This window comes from Dermacentor andersoni, chromosome 6, assembly GCF_023375885.2.
Source record: "Dermacentor andersoni chromosome 6, qqDerAnde1_hic_scaffold, whole genome shotgun sequence".
NCBI lineage: Eukaryota > Metazoa > Arthropoda > Arachnida > Ixodida > Ixodidae > Dermacentor > Dermacentor andersoni.
The window spans coordinates 20,152,501-20,168,461 of record NC_092819.1 but is presented as its reverse complement, the minus strand read 5'-3'; the positions used below and the strand labels follow the sequence as shown (position 1 = coordinate 20,168,461).

General features: G+C 48.1%; 1 protein-coding gene across 10 annotated transcripts in view; it reads right to left on the bottom strand.

Moving 5' to 3' along the window:
- The window catches only part of Dys (Dystrophin), a 494,001-nt gene that overhangs the window by 105,612 nt on the left and 372,428 nt on the right, over window positions 1-15,961 (bottom strand). For all 10 annotated transcript variants that reach the window (XM_050170004.3, XM_055065913.1, XM_055065915.2 and 7 more), the window contains 2 exons: window positions 7,428-7,606; window positions 3,358-3,547 (listed from right to left, as the gene is read on the bottom strand). In XM_050170004.3, the coding sequence (XP_050025961.1) occupies window positions 3,358-3,547; window positions 7,428-7,606 (369 nt within the window). The remainder of the gene's footprint in view (window positions 1-3,357; window positions 3,548-7,427; window positions 7,607-15,961) is intronic.

The following is a 15,961-nucleotide window of genomic DNA, read 5'->3' as shown; positions in this document are numbered from 1 at the left end:
CACCGAATGGCATGGCAGTGAACGTGCCAGCCAACGACAAACCGCCATTGCGAAAGGAAAGCGCCCAAAATCCAGGGTCCACACGACACAAAGCCTTTCGCAAGAAATAGAGGTTTGTACAAAAGAACAGCGTCCAATCGATACAGCGAAGAGAAGATCGAACGCAGTAGCCTAAGGGCAAAATGTTCTCAGACGAAAAAGAAATATGCGAACTCGTACCCTGGCCCAGATACCCATTGCGTCGCTTTCGTTATTATACCGTTTCCATGACAACTATAACATGCAGCTCATCATGCTACGACGGTTATAGTTTCCGAAAACTGAAACTGGAGATTCCTTGGAATCAATCCCACAACACTCCACCACGCTTGCGAAACCTTAGTTGGTTCAAATTTATCGCCTTCCATTCTTAAATTAACAAAGTCGGAATCTAAACGCCTCCGTTGTAGTTAATCCGACATAGGCGCTTCTACGAGATCAAGAAGGTTCATCTCGCCGATTCGAAGGGGACGTGTTACTGGTGTTATAACTCTACTCTTAGGTTCTTATATTTATTCCTTACTTTTATAAATCGGAGATGAAGGTTTGAAGAAACGGGGAAAGCACGTTTCCTTTTTTTTTCCCTTTCGCAACATCAAATGACCCTTTTTCGGTGAAGAATTCGCCGCATCGCCAATCCATGCAACCACGGTTACGACCACATGCATGAATCAAGAGTTTAAACCTTATGGTAATCTTCCCGTTGCCTTCGATCAATTACGAAATGAGTCACGTAAGGAGACATCGCTCAAGACTGTGGCAGAGTCATTACCGAAGATCAATGCGCAATCGATACCATTAAAAGGTCAGTCGACCTCCGTTTTCAGCGAGGGTGCCTAGGCCCTCTATATTTAGTTTCCTCCTTTCTTTTGATCAATATTCAACGTGACAAGGGAGAGTTATCGCTAATGTTGCTGATGCCAAGAAATTAGGCCCACTACAAAAACAGCGATAAGTGAAAATAACCAACAGGAGCGTGACGTGATGCTTCCCTTTGCGTAGAAGTGAACAACTCCACTAAATAATCTGCTTTCAGCCGCTGCGCAGATATGCATGTTCTCGCAAAATAAAAGCCGGTGTTGTGCACAAGCGGCGTCTAGCGTAAGAAATTAACGTAATCGATCCGTGTCGATCATTACCAGCTGCCAAAGCTGCTCATGCCATGGGCAACGAAAACGGGAAAAAACGAAATGCGCTGATAGCGACTAAACTTCTCATCGCGGACAACCGACTTACTCTGCATGTAGGCAATTGACCGTAAAGCTTCCTGCAAATGTCACTAGTGGGAGCTTTGGCGCTAGTGTCAACGGGAGCTGCAAGTTCAGGGGTCCAGCCAGCCCGTGAATGCTGGACAGTACAATGATTTGTCTAAGCTTCGCTTTCCTGGCTTCGAACGGCACTGTGGCATTGCAAATTAATCACTTTCAACAAAACATTTTATCGTAAACACAATAATTCGCGATGATTACGTAGGTGTACCGAGACTAACTGCATCGCTGTGTTTAAACTATGAATGCCTGAAAATTTTCATAAATAGCATCACAAGAACGTTTGGAACCTCCAGCTCGAAGGTGAGACAAATCCATGTGCTAAACATAATCCCCACGGTACACCTGAACGGGCGCACCGCCAAAGTTGCCTCTAGTAATTTCTGTATGAAACTATAGTACAAACCAGTGGCTTCCGAAATCGCACGGGAGCAGATTTCTCAGGCCACGACAGATCGCATAGTATTAGCCTACGCGAGCACGCCAGCAGGGAATGGCGTACTCGAGCGTGACTGGTAATAGCTCCTGGGTTCGAGATATTGAACCAGGGTGCAGCTGCTGGGTCGGTCTATCGGATATATTTTCGGATGTACTGCAACACGCTGGTTCTGAATAAACAGAAACAACTGCGCGTTTATACCAGTCACGAAATATTTTTCCTAGCAGCGCAGATAATTGCACAATTTTATACAGAATGACTTAACTAACCATGGATAGATAACTTACTAGCAGAGAAACTTGCACGGGGCGTTGAGTTACGCCTGTATGCGATACTTCCCCACGAACTCTACAGCTATTTTTATTTCTGGTGTTCTCATTCTATCTTTCTTTTTAAAGCCAATACTAAATTTGCATTTGGGCATGTTATTATATAAATATATTTAGCTATTTTCCCACTTCATCTTTCCTATGCTCGCACATAAATTGAAACTATACATGCGATTATAAACGCTCGGGTGCCTATCTCAAAACTTCTCGCTACTATTCAATAACGCATTACAACTCGGCCATTACGCGGTTACAGCTCAGCCATTAGTTTTAATAAGTAGTAACTTAAATATAATGAAGCATTCTAACTCGATTACCTTGGGGCCATTATCATCTTTCTTTGTGATCCCATCGACTGAGAGGCTTTCGTCCAGCGACGGGCACTCGTTGATGTCACTAGACAACGTGCAAGTACATCTCTCGATAGGAATAGTGCCCACACGCATGCTGCTTTCCTCACGAGAGATTACGCTCCTCTAGGCAGTCAGCCCGCACTGAAAGTGACATGCTCGAAAACGATCGGTATCGTCCTAAAGTAGAGAGGATGCCGAGATGGACACACTAACAAAAGGAGCAGATGAAGTAATCGAACTCTTTATCGTACAAACTTGCACCGTGAAAGCAAGCAGACACTTTTTTGATAACAAGGCGGAGCACGGTCGGCGCTCGTCAAATCGAATCCCACTGCTCGAATTCTCGAAGGTGCCAAGCTACGAGCTGACCAGACAAACAGTTACACGCATTGGCTCATGCACAATGAGTTTTAGAGGTCACAGCTTCAATTCCCACACGAGGCAGCCCTTAACGCTTCCATTTATACACCACCATGTGCCGCAGAGCAAGATCCTTAATTTAAAGAAAGAAGTGCGCTATTAATACATGCGTCGTCGTGCATTTCGCGGATTGCTTACACGGATTCCGGAATATACCGCGTTATTAGCGAAGCACGTAAAAATTGATTAGACAAGCCTGTATGGCTATCAAATTCGCGACAAGATTCACGGCATTTCCGATACAGCAAGCGCATCTTACGCGCATGTGCAAAACAACAATGTCAATTCTTCCAAAGCAGTCACCTGTAAGAAGCAAAACAAGGAACCCAGCGACCATCCGAAGAAAGCACTCTATATCAAAGCGCAGTTGGTTCTATTCACTTAGTCTTTCTGTGAAATGGTCCTCGTCATTTGCTAGGACAACGAACAAGAGCATGTACAGGGACCCCTTATGTTAGGGCCCCGAGTTTAACAAAGTGAAGTATAGAAGGCATGCCTGCAGCACTGACCCTGATCCTGTCCTGGAAGCTGCACGAGTGGTGCACGTCGTCTCGCGGTCCGTAGCGGTCGGCCTCGGTCTCCAGCACATCCAGCGTGGCTTCTGCCTCGGCCAGCCAGCCCAAGAACCGGTCGAGCGCCTTCTCCAGCTGGTGCATCGAGCCCAGCGCGGACTGCAGGGCCTGACCACGGTTCTGCACGCTGCGTTCAGGACACAGGGGGTCCTCGTTTTCGCGCGCTCAGTTCTCCTTCGACGAAAGTACATTCGATACCCGGCCGCCTCGAGCGGAGGGGGTGCGCCGTAGTTGACAAAAACCGAACGGTCCTCCCGACAGCTGTCGCAGCCACTCCGATTACGCTGATAGGAAAACGTATACACTGCGCGTCACTGATGTCGTGCAGCGTTGCGAATGTCTGTGTTGGAGCCATTTAAAGAGCCCAACTCGCCAAAGCGTAGACAAATAACAGCTAGCTGCAAACTGCCTTCGTATCCTGGCAATCGTGTACTAGTAGTACCTCATTGATACCTCACTGAAGTAGCAATTCGGGTTTGTTCTTGATCCACTACGACGAACAGTACACGTATGACGCGTTGCAGCTGAGAAGAAAACAACTAACAAGACACACTTGGGTGAAAACTCGCAACAATTTCTTTTGAAGCTCGCGAGCGTCCTCATAAAAGGCAAAAAAAGTGTTCACTGCGCATGCCCAAGCAGCAACAGCAGTAGAAACAACTTCGACGATCTCTCCGTGCGTTGACAGATTAACAATCACAGTAGCTAACAAGCTTATTCCACACGCGTGTCGCTACTTAAAAATGCCAACTCTTTAACAGACAAGGGAATCGACGCTGTGCTGACGCACATGTCTTCAAAGCATAATAGAGAGTTTTAGATTCGGGGGCGCAAACGGCTTGCGTACGCAAGAACTAGTGGCCACGGTATTGCGCATGCGCAGACGCCGACGTCTGGGTCTGCGCACGCCCATGCAGCGCCGTCGCCCCTAGTTCTTGCCTACGCAAACCGCTTGCGTCCCCTAACCTAAAACTCTCCAATATGTTCTTTTCCTCTATAACCTCCCTCGTTAACTGATTTCTGCTTCTTTCAAGTTCCGTGCAGCCATGGAACATGGGCTCACAGCCGCAAGCCTTGCAGTGCGTAACGCGATAACCTGCCTTTTTATCCTTCACGCTCTATATGTGCTCGCGAGGAGTGTCACTTACGCAACTGACTGTCTACCGCGCATTAAACCATCCATATGATAGCGGTAGGCTATATCGTCATCACATTTAGGGTACTCGGTGTGTTGCTTCTCGCTGCAACGTTCACTGACACTACCGTATGGATTAGTCATCTTGCACAGCTTACCATGCTTAGCGGGTGCCGACAAAACCACTCTTACATCGACGCATCAATCGATCTTCTTAAAGCAGTGCGATACCCTATGGATGTAGGGGATCACCGCTATTTCTTCATTTCATGACCAGTTGCTGGTACCGCTGACACATAGTGTTCTTAAGGCGAATTTCAGCTACAGAAGCCAGTATATGCTTGTGTCGAACGCGCTATCGACAGTATGAGGTGTGATACCTTTTCAAGGAGAGACCGGACTCGCAAGCGAGCATTTACTTGCGCGGTCACCGGCCAACCGCAACACAAATTTGGCACCAATTTCAGCTTCCGCAAATCTGCAGGATTTTGGTGAGGCCAAGTATGGAACGCGGGGGCTGCGAGCGAGAATCCCAACGCGACACTTCCGGATCGCTAGTCTCCTCGTGAGATCGAGCACCAGAAAAAAAGCTTGCACTGAGATATCTCTGCACTCGCACACACTGAATCCAGGTCATGCGCGGCTATATGAAAAACAACGAGCGGGCCACGTGCGCAAGTCGCGTTATATGCCTATATGGCTTGTTGTAGCTACTGTGCGATGCGTGTTGACACAAAAGAAGTTAATAATGGCCCCAAGGCAATCGAGTTAGAATGTTTCATTATATTTAAGTTACTACTTATTCAAACTAATGGTTGCGCTCTAACCGCGTAACAGCCGGGTTGTAATGCGCTATTGTACAGTTGCGTGAAGTTAAAAAAAAAAAAAACGCACCCGAGCGTTTAAAATCGCATGTATAGCTTCCATTTATGTGCCAGGATAGGAAACGTGCAGTGGGAAAATAGCTAAATCTATTTATTTAATACCATGCCTGAATGCAAATGCAGTACTGGCTTGAGGAAATAAATTATAGAATGAAAACACCAGGAATAAAAATAGCTGTGGAGTTCGTGGGGAAATATAACATGCAGATGTGACAACGCCCCGTGCAGCTTCCTTCTTTGCCAAATCGTAGCGACTGCTAAAATTTCAGCAGTGAACGTACCTAACTTGATCACTAATTTGTTCGTTCCCTCTTTCTGTACAACACGGATGTCATACAACTAGGGCAATGCCGTTGAGTATTTGGCTCCGTAGTGCGCGTTCACGACGCCAACCTGTGTGTACATGGCACAAAGCTTAACTGTGGGCCTCCGCCAGTACACGTCGTAGTCCTCTTTGGCCTCCAACAACCCCTTTAGGCATTCGTAACATAGAAGCCGAGATTGCGGTGAATTTAATCACAGCCTGGGTGCCTTGATTGGGAGACGTATGTGCAACCTCAGCAATGCACGCGGTCAAGCTGAGCACACGTACTGCATAACTTAAGGCAAAGCGTAAAAAAACAAAAGAAAACACGGTACAAGGAAACGAAGACACAGCGCTGTGTCTTTGTTTCCTTCGCTTGTTTTTTTTTTTTTTTCGTTTTGTCTCAACTTATGCAGTACCAACTAGCCCACCAGTCTGTTCTCTTGAGCACGTACTGGTGTATGCATCTATCCAACACTACCTTCCCGTTCACACCGCGAGAAAAGTACTTTTTAACATTTATTTTGCCATCTCCTACAGCAATATTCAATTTATTTAATCAATCAAATGCTGGGTTGTTACGTGCCAGAACCACGAGATGATTATGAGGCACGCCGTAGTGGAGAACTTCGGATTAATTTCGATCAACTGAGATTCTTTAACATGCACGTAAATCGGGCGTTATCGAATTTTGCCCCATAGAAATGCGGCCGCTCGACCAGGATCGAACCTGCGACCTCAAGCTCAGCAGAGCAACGCCATAGCCGCTAAGCTACCGTGGCGGGTGTCTGCCACCGGAAGACTTCTGTGAGCAAGTTACAGATACATAAGCAGTTAACCACTGGCCAACTGTCAATGCTAGATCCAATGCTGACAATTCTGGCTCCAGCATGTACTGCACGCGGTCAAGCTTTGGATTCCCGTGTCTTTTCCTTTTTTTTATTCAATAGGAAAACGAAGTAACCGAGAGTGAATGCTACAAAAAAAATAATAATAAATTATGCGGTTTTACGTGCCAAAACCACGATGCGATTATGAGGCACGCCGCAGTGGGGGACTCCGGAAATTTGGACCATCGGGGGTTCTTTAACGTTCACGTGAATATAAGTACACGGGTGTTTTCGCATTTCGCCCCCATCGAAATGCGAGAAGGCAACCACAGTCTCCTCTTCACCCTCAAGTAAGCCATAACCTCGTAAATAGTCAATGTGATATGGCGTAGGCGAAGCGTCGTGAAAGCCGTCCAAGCCAGTCGCTCTAGTCTGACAGCATCGCCGACTCTGCTAGACTGGAGCAGTTTACTTCCCAGAAGCGCGTCGAGGCACAAACTTACAGCCCAGTTTTGCGGGAACCAACAAGAGGGGGCGAAAACTGAAGAGTGAGGTGTTCCTGTGCCAACGCGCCCGCAAGGGTGGCGACCACCTGTGACTGAAACCACGCCGCCTTGTTGCTATAAGCTGGGTAACGAAAATAAGTCAATTACCTAGCTTTGCTCAAAATTAGGTAAGGAATGTCGATGAGTAGAGACAAAAACAAAACAAAAATGAGTTAGTGCAATAGCGCTGGCCTTGCCTAACTTGCGGCGTACCGCTTTGCTGGGTCACATTGCGCCGTGCGTGTCGCCCCCCTCTGACAGGACGCTGGATCGTGGCACCCAATCAAAGAAAAGGAGGAAAGAGCGCACCTGACGGTGAGGTCGGCGAAGCGCTGGTTGATGCTCTCGACGGCCGCCATGAGCCTAGCGGGGTCTTCCTGAAGAGGAGCACCCACAGAGTTGGCGCGGGGCTCGGAGGCAACCTTGTGCGCCAGCCGGGTCACCGAGTCCACCGCCGCTTTCCACTTGTTCAGCTCGGCGTTCAGAAGCTGCGGGGAAATAAGCGAGCGCAGGGAGAACGCATATCATCAACGTCTTGCCCGACAACTTGGTAATCGTCTACGCACACTCGAAGTTTGCGCCAAGAACGGCGGATGTGAACCTCCTACGCGTAAAGGCAGAGTGCAATCAATGGCAGGATTTATGAAGCCTTAGACAGGCGGGAACGGTTCTTGGTAACGGCTGCCGTCCAACTGTGATATCGAACGATACGACACCGAACACGTTTGTCGATGGCAAACAGGTTTGGCGAACGAAAACCTGACCCCGAAATAAATGTTTTCGTATGGATTACGAAGGTGCTGGATTTCATTTATCATTGTCACCATGCATCCCCATAATCTGTCGCTGTTGCTTACTCCTCTCTTCACTTTCCTGATGTTGAGCGGCTGGCCTGAGCTTCATGTCCGAATAAGTACTACCAGGTTACACATAACGACAAATCTTACTATCCCTGTCGCTTACAGGTGAAACAAAAAAAGCATCATAAGCGGCAGGAGAAGAGGACGGAGGCGAGGAGCTTAGGCAGGGTTGAATCCAGTCTGCTATGTTATACTACGACAGTAGTTATCATGAAGGCAAGAGAAAATGGCACCGAGTAAATGCGACAACTCAGACACGTTAGTGTTCAGCGCGCATTTCGAGCCGGCTGCAAAATAAAGTTGTACTGACTAACCGCAGCACAGAGTCAAACAATTTGCAGATAGATGACGACTGACGCCAGGATTCCAAGGTCCTCCGATTCATGAACGGTCGGTTATCTAGCATGGTTAAGCAAGTAAGGAGCAAATGTCTTGTGCTCGCCGAAGGGATCGCAGTGACCGAGGTCATGTTCTATAGGTCCATAGCAAGAAAGATGCCTCTAGGTTATCTGTGTCGTACATTCAATGCGTGAGAAGCACTGAATCCGAGAGGAAAACGAACAAATAATAACAGGCACCTTACAGCATAAACTTGAATTCCTGTTGCTCTACACGCAAGAATGTATGTCTTTCAAGCTTTGTGAATAAGGCTTCCGTAGGGTAGTCGAAACGTCTTGCTTTTAAAGTTTTATTTGCTTAGTGTACGCCTTTCTTTGTTATGTTACCCCCCTACCAGACGGGCTTTCGTCGAACTCTCGATTACAAGAACAAACGTCTTACGAGAACCTATTTACGCAGACCGTTTACACTGAACAGAAAATAAAGTCACAAGCATGAGGTTGTGAGCAACATCAACGGCTAACAGCATAGCTTTTAGGCGTAATAAAGAAACAATAAAAGGAGAACGGCGACACTCTGCGCAGTGAACAGGCACTACCGCACATATACACCGTGCTCTCTCCTCGCAGTTCAATGTGATTTGTTGTATTTTTGCATTTTTATACCGGCGGCAAGACGGTTAGATGTGTTATGGCGAACGCGCTATTAACAACGCAAGATACCTTTTCTTCTTGCGCGTGACTAGACACGAGGGCGCATCGTAACACTTGTCGGTCGCAACAATTATAGTTATGCTAGAGGCGCTTCGTACACTGAGACAAAGCCGGGGCGCGGTGGGCGCTCGTCGCTTAGTTGGGAGGCCCGTCAGTCTTTTGTCTCTATGCGCTGTCGAGGAACCCCCATTTCTGACAAGGCGCCAACAAAGGACACCATTCGCCCCGCCAAGCTGTCAGTGGCTGCCGCTTTTGTCCCGTAACCAACGACCGAACCGAGGCGGTGAAAGTCGGTCAGGAGAGGGCGGCTCTCGCCCTTCACAATCTCCATAGCTTTACGACTGAGAATCGAACACGCAGCCCTTCATCAAACTGTTGACGCGCACGCACACGCACACGCACGTGAGCGAACAAACAAACAGCAGAAGAGATCAGGAAAGTTTATGAGTGCGAGAGAATTTGTCGCAGAGGCTGCGACAAATGCGATTCCCAGAAGGATTGCCACGGGCCCGTCAGGTAAACGAAGTTCTGAATAAGCATGCCTCCTGGGGGGAGGGGGGTATTCTGTAGAAGTCCACCTAGTGGACTGTCCATTTCGGCCACTGCTGATTGGATGCAGCTGTAAGAGAAGAGGAGACGAGCGGCCCTAGCCAATCAGCAGCGGCCGAAATGGACAATCCACTAGGTGGACTCAAAAAACAACTCTTAGAGAACAGAATGGCAGAATGGGGTGGGTGGGTGGGTGGGTGGGTGAGTGAGTGAGTGAGTGAGTGAGTGAGTGAGTGAGTGAGTGAGTGAGTGAGTGAGTGAGTGAGTGAGTGAGTGGAGTGAGTGAGTGAGTGAGTGAGTGGAGTGAGTGAGTGAGTGGAGTGAGTGAGTGAGTGAGTGAGTGAGTGAGTGAGTGAGTGAGTGAGTGAGTGAGTGAGTGAGTGAGTGAGTGAGTGAGTGAAAGCCCATGCAAGTAGGATATCATACCGGTAATTAAACACGGTGGCGGAGCATATCACTACCCACCATGCAAACTGATGCTGAAATCTTTTGACGCACGACTGCAATTGTGGGACTGTTTGAGGCCTAGTGGGAAAGTTCGGTTTTCCGGCAGTACCCGTTTCTGGCTGAGTCCTAAGTCAACATGGCAGCGATTTCGAAGACGCTGACCCCTATGCATCATAGCAAAGATGCGTCAGGCTGAACACTTGTGCCTGCTCTCTTTCAAGCGAATATACCTCTGATGCTCACGTAATACTGAAGTAGAAGCGTGCAGGCTTTTTGTTCAAGCAGCTCTATGGCTTTAACATAACCAGAGCGCTTCACCGGGCCGGTTATTTGACGTTGCTCGGTTTGCTCGGTTTGCAAGGTTCCAATGTAACACCTAGCGAGAAAACTACGTCACCTCCAGTAACGAATCATCGCAAGCCGCACGCAAAGCCGAAATTGCGAAGTGACACCGATGAAGTACAATGTCGCTCTCCGCTCCTCATACCATTTTTCTTTTCTTATTGTTTACTCGCCGGTCTTTAGGAACGGAGGGCTCGAACCAAGGGGAGATGGGACGTACCCCGCCCCAGGCGGTGTCAATGAAGCGACGAAGACGCCCATCTAATAAGCGCCCGCTGTCTGACTTGTCGCGTCGAGCATTAGCGCCGCTAAACAGACTGCCTGCCGCCCATGCACGCTTCCTACATTCGCTTCCGCAACTCTTACGCCCCCCTCCCTATTTTCTGTCCGGCGCCAACAGCCCCAACAACAACCGCCTCCTTTGCCACCGTCTCAAACTTGGCCTGCGCTTATTTCCACGACGACGAGACTACAAAACAGAACAAGGAAATCGAATAGCAAAGCAAGGACAGGCGTGTTGAAGTGGGAGAGAAAAAACAAACTAGGCAGGAAAAAGATAGTGTCTCGCCTCGTCGCGTTAACTGAAAGAAATTGCGATTCAAGCATCGAATGTCAGCCTTGCTATTGCTCAGCCTGGCGGTGGCGTCACTGTTTTCGTTGCCTCTATTGCTGTTTTGCGGAGGCAAGTTTTTGTGCTCTGGAGACTTTGAGACGGCGGCAATGATCGAACCTCTTGAACGGAAGAATGACCCGGATGACCCTCTCTCCCAAGCCCTGTTGTTCTCCCGCCACGCGGCTTTCTTCTCAGCAATCAGAAGAGCGACGGAGAGATGCGCTTTTCTCCAGAGTTCGTTCACCACTTGTCCGCGCCGGAAATCAATTCCTTTAGTGCGTACTTTGTTCTTTATTTACAATAGAAAAGGAGACGCTGGCCGCCAACACATGGCGCCGGCAATACCTTGTCTCACGAACGCGTGGTTTAGTTACAGTTATGCGCACATATTATGCAGCAGAACGGGTAGGAGAACACCTAATGTCTGACTACCATAACGCATACGCCAAGAAAATAGATAAGTTTACGCAAATAGCGTTACGCTGAGAGCATGAAAACGCGACAGACTTGGAGACAGTGCCATCAGCCATCCTAAAGTTCTTTAGGAACTTGTCAACCGACAGCACAGTGCACTGTGTCCTTAGGTTGTTGTCCCGTCTTTACGCAGATTCTTCGCCTCGATAAGTCATCAACCAGCTCACACATTCACCTTTCAAATGACTGAATTTATCGCTAGAGGGCTGCGCTTCGGCTTGGGCAGACGCCCGCGGAAGAAGGCACCGGATTAATTCCCCACGCTTGGGGATCATTTAGCGTGCGTCGCAAGTTCAGTGCGCGGACTTCATTGCCCTGCTCTCCTCGCAATACTGCCGCAAAAGCCGGGAAGCAAACCAAACACATTGTACACAGCAGCAGACCACCACAGCCGCAGAGCGACATGATCGCAGCAGCTTTGCCAATAACGTAGCGGAGAAGTGCTCATGGCTACACAGAACAAGCGTACGTTTTACGCACGTTTTCGATTTTCTCTGGCAGGAAATGCGGTGCTTCATCGCAACACAACAAACTCCCCCCCCCCCCTCCCCCCTCTCTCTCTTTCTCTCTCTAAAGGAACCCTATAGGCAAATACTAAGTCGACATGGACTCCTTAACTACTATTTTAGAAACCTCGCAACGCTTTTTTTCGTGCAAAGAAAATACCTAGGTACCAAGAAAATTGCATCTGAAGGGTCCGTATACCTTTATCGCAATTCAAATCTCCCGCCACCCAACCGGGGGAGTGGTGACGCTGCATACGCCATCACCACCCTTTACTGCCGTCGGTGAGTAAAGCGGCGCCCGACAGACGGCGGTACTGAGCCAAGACAGAATGGCGGATTCACCGCTGCAACTGCTCTTTGGTCAAGTGGCGTAGACCGTTCGGGCATTTCGCGAATCATATGGAAGTTGAATTCTCTGCTACTTGCAGTTTGTGCGAGCTTCATAAGCCAGCAAAACCAGCGCATCACTACGCGATAACAATTAAAACGCGAAAGCGTGGGCGGCGCGGAGTCCAGCGAAAACACCCGCGTCGTTGTCAGGGTTATTTCAATGAGTTCTTTTTTCTAAAAGTGAAATTTAACTGGACAAGTAGCATTTTATTTCGTCTTATGATACAATACAATAATATTTTGCACAACGAGTGGTTCAGTACTAGCGACAGAATTTAACTGAGGGGTGCTTTCGTCACCGGGCAAGTATTTGAATGCGCCGAAGAAGTCTCTAATCATGTCCTGAGGCACGTGCACTAGAAATGAACGTGCTATTTTCACTCGAAGAACTCGATGCTGCTTTGGCGACCTGCAGGCGTTCTTCGTCACCAGGACCTGATGGCATCACGTATGCTGCCCTATGCCACCTTGGAAATGACGCACGTGATGAGCTGCTCAACTACTACAATGAGTCTTGGAAGAACGGCGCCGTTCCTAAACAATGGAAATCGAGCCGCTTCATCCCCATTCTGAAACTTGGAAAGTCTCCGCTTGAGCCCTCATCATATCGTCCGATTGCGCTTTCGAGCTGCGTCAGCAAAGTGATGGAGAGAATGATTCTTGCTCGCTTGGAATGTTACCTAGAACGATTCAACATCTATCCGGACGCCATGACGGGCTTTCATCGAGGTCGCTCGTCCATCGACAACGTCATTGACATCGTAACCTGGGTCCAAAATCAAAAAAGTCTCAAGCGCCTATCAGTGGCACTTTCTTTAGATATAAAAGGAGCATACGAAAACGTCGCCCATGAGGCCATACTGAACTCACTTTAGGCTGTTGGAGTTGGTAGCCGGATGTATCAATGGATTCGGGACTATTTGCGTGAGAGGTGCTTTTTCTTGCAAACCGAATACGGCCCAACTTCAGACCATTACATTTGCCGTGGTGTGCCGCAGGGTGGAGTGTTGAACCCTATTTTGCTCAACCTCGTCCTGGTAGGACTAGCGGAGTACCTACCGCAGACAGTTCATGCCTCAATATACGCTGACGATATTTGCACCTGGGCCTCTGCGGTGACTCGCCCTCAGGTACGAGCTAGGCTTCAGCGGGCGGCAACCATGACGGCGTCTTATCTCTGAGAACAAGGCCTCAGTGTGTCTGCTGAAAAGCGCGCATTGGTTGGCTTTACGCACAAATTATTATTATTATTATTATTATTATTATTATTATTATTATTATTATTATTATTTGTTTTGAACACATATATACCGTTAACATGAAAGGGAAAGCAAGGAGCAGTACTGGCAACTGCCACCGGAAGCGGCACAACGCCTGCCTACTCTTCAGAAGGGAGGGGACAGCAACACAGAAATGGCAAATGTCATTTTATACTATTTCAATCAATGGTCAAGCTGTATCCTATCTTAAGACGCATCGCTTTCTGGGCGTCATCATTGACCGCAACCTCTCGTGGAGCCCTCACTGCGTCAATCTGAAAAAGAAGTTAGTTGCCATTGCTCAGGTCTTCAAATTTATCTGCGGGTAAAACTGGGGTACACCAGTCCATTCTATGATGCAGCTGTACAGGGTATTGTTTCTCGGACTGCTACGTTATAGTCTACCAGTGTTGTCAAATGCATTCAAGACGAACTTTCGCGCTTTGGAGGCATACAACAGGGTGTCTACCAAGTTGACATTTCCAAATTCCCTGAGTTTTCCAGGTTTTCCCTGAGTGCCTTTGCAAGATTCCCCGAGTGATGCAGAAATATGTTTTATGTCAAGACGGGCTGAAACCATATCGCCCGATGGTGTCACTCTCTAGTAAGCATATGAAAAAAATAAAAAGACGACTTATTGCAATTTGAATATTATGAAGTAGTGTTTATGCTATTCAAAAAAAGACTAGAAGGGAGGTAAAATGCACAGCAAATAAAATGTGTTCGAAAAAAATTGCAAATCGAGTCGGACGTTCTCAAATACAAATAAAAAGTAGATGCATACAGAAGCAAATATTTTCGAATATGAGCTATTTCTATCAACTGATAGCAAGCTCAGTGGTATGAGGCCCGAACTTTGTCACAATTGAGAATCTCTCTCAACAGCTCGTAAGTCAACCTTAACTGCCCTGACATACTCTCAGCCCGCACACGACGCGTCAGTGTTGTGTATCGCTGCTTTAAAGAGTTTGTTTTAGTTTGGATGAGGGACACTTGCATCTGAACATCAGCCAACACTTTGTTTTTTGAGCTCAAAACGGCGGCAGCATGCTTCCTTTCCCGTTCATTCCCCAATGCGTAGGTCCTTTCTGTTCTTGTCCGCCTTCCGCCACTCATTCGCCCCATGGACCATTGGAAGAATCTTCTTGGTCAGTTGCACAGTCCACGTCCGATTTTTCGAAGTCCCTAGGGGCCGCGAAAACGCCCGGAAAATCGGCCGGTTGGAAAAAATAAATGCATGTCATTTACTGCCCTTAAGGGCTCAATCTGCCACAGACACATCCAAAAAACGTTCTGCAGGCCTGTCGGTACAGGTATTAGGCATATTGGTGCTCGTACTGTGGCAGAAAATACCGGGTGCACGCGTGTATAATTAACGAATACATACTGTGTCCCGGGACAACAACCCCTTCCCACGCTTTTTATGCTTCACTGCAATGCTTTTGCGTATGCAAAGTAACATTTCTGTACAAAGGCGAAGCTGACTTTCGGGAACCGGCATTATGCAACGCACCGTACTTTCCAAGCTACTGAGCCAATCGCAAGGACCACAAAGGCGGAGTCCGTGCCATTGCTGACAGCAGCGAATTCTTTCAATAAAAAACACGGCACCCAGCAGCAAGAAGCTTCATAGCGAACGTCGAAGCAGCTAGGCCTAGCGTTACCGCAGTGGTGGCTACGGCTGCCAGCGGATCTGCATGCGAGAACGCCGGTTCGAGGCAAAGAGGTAATCAAAATGGCAGCGGTGGTGGCTTTGATTAATGCCGTTATGGACCTGCGGTCAGGGCATAATGTCCGGAAAATTGGACGGTGAAGAGTTCCTGCGTCCGAAATTTCAGATGTTCAGATACACTGACTCTATGGGGTACGTGGTGGTGCCGCGAAGCCGTCCAAATTATCGGGAATCCGGAAAGTCGGTCGTTGACTGTACACTGGACACTCCTCCAGCCGACGACAGGGCGTCAAAGACGATTGATTACGATTCCTGTCTGTTACTCGAGCCAGCATTACCGTGACTTTCGACCCTTTCAATAAAATTACAGCTAATTTTCCCTGATAAGGCACAAATTCCCTGAGTTTTCCTCGAGTTTTTCCAGACTACAACATATCCCTGAGAATTCCCGGTTTTCCCGGTTGGTGACACCCTGATACAAGATCAAGCCCTACGCACGTGTTTAGGGCTGCCTCGGTGCACCTCAACAGCAGCAGCAATTACCATCGCGGGAGACCACGTAATCCAGACACGTGTAGCTGTCGACTCTCTCAGAGCGCACATTCGCCATCTGTCAAAGATCCCCGACCGTCATTTGGCCTCCCTACCAGCCGAGAAACCTCAAGTGACCTTTTCACGA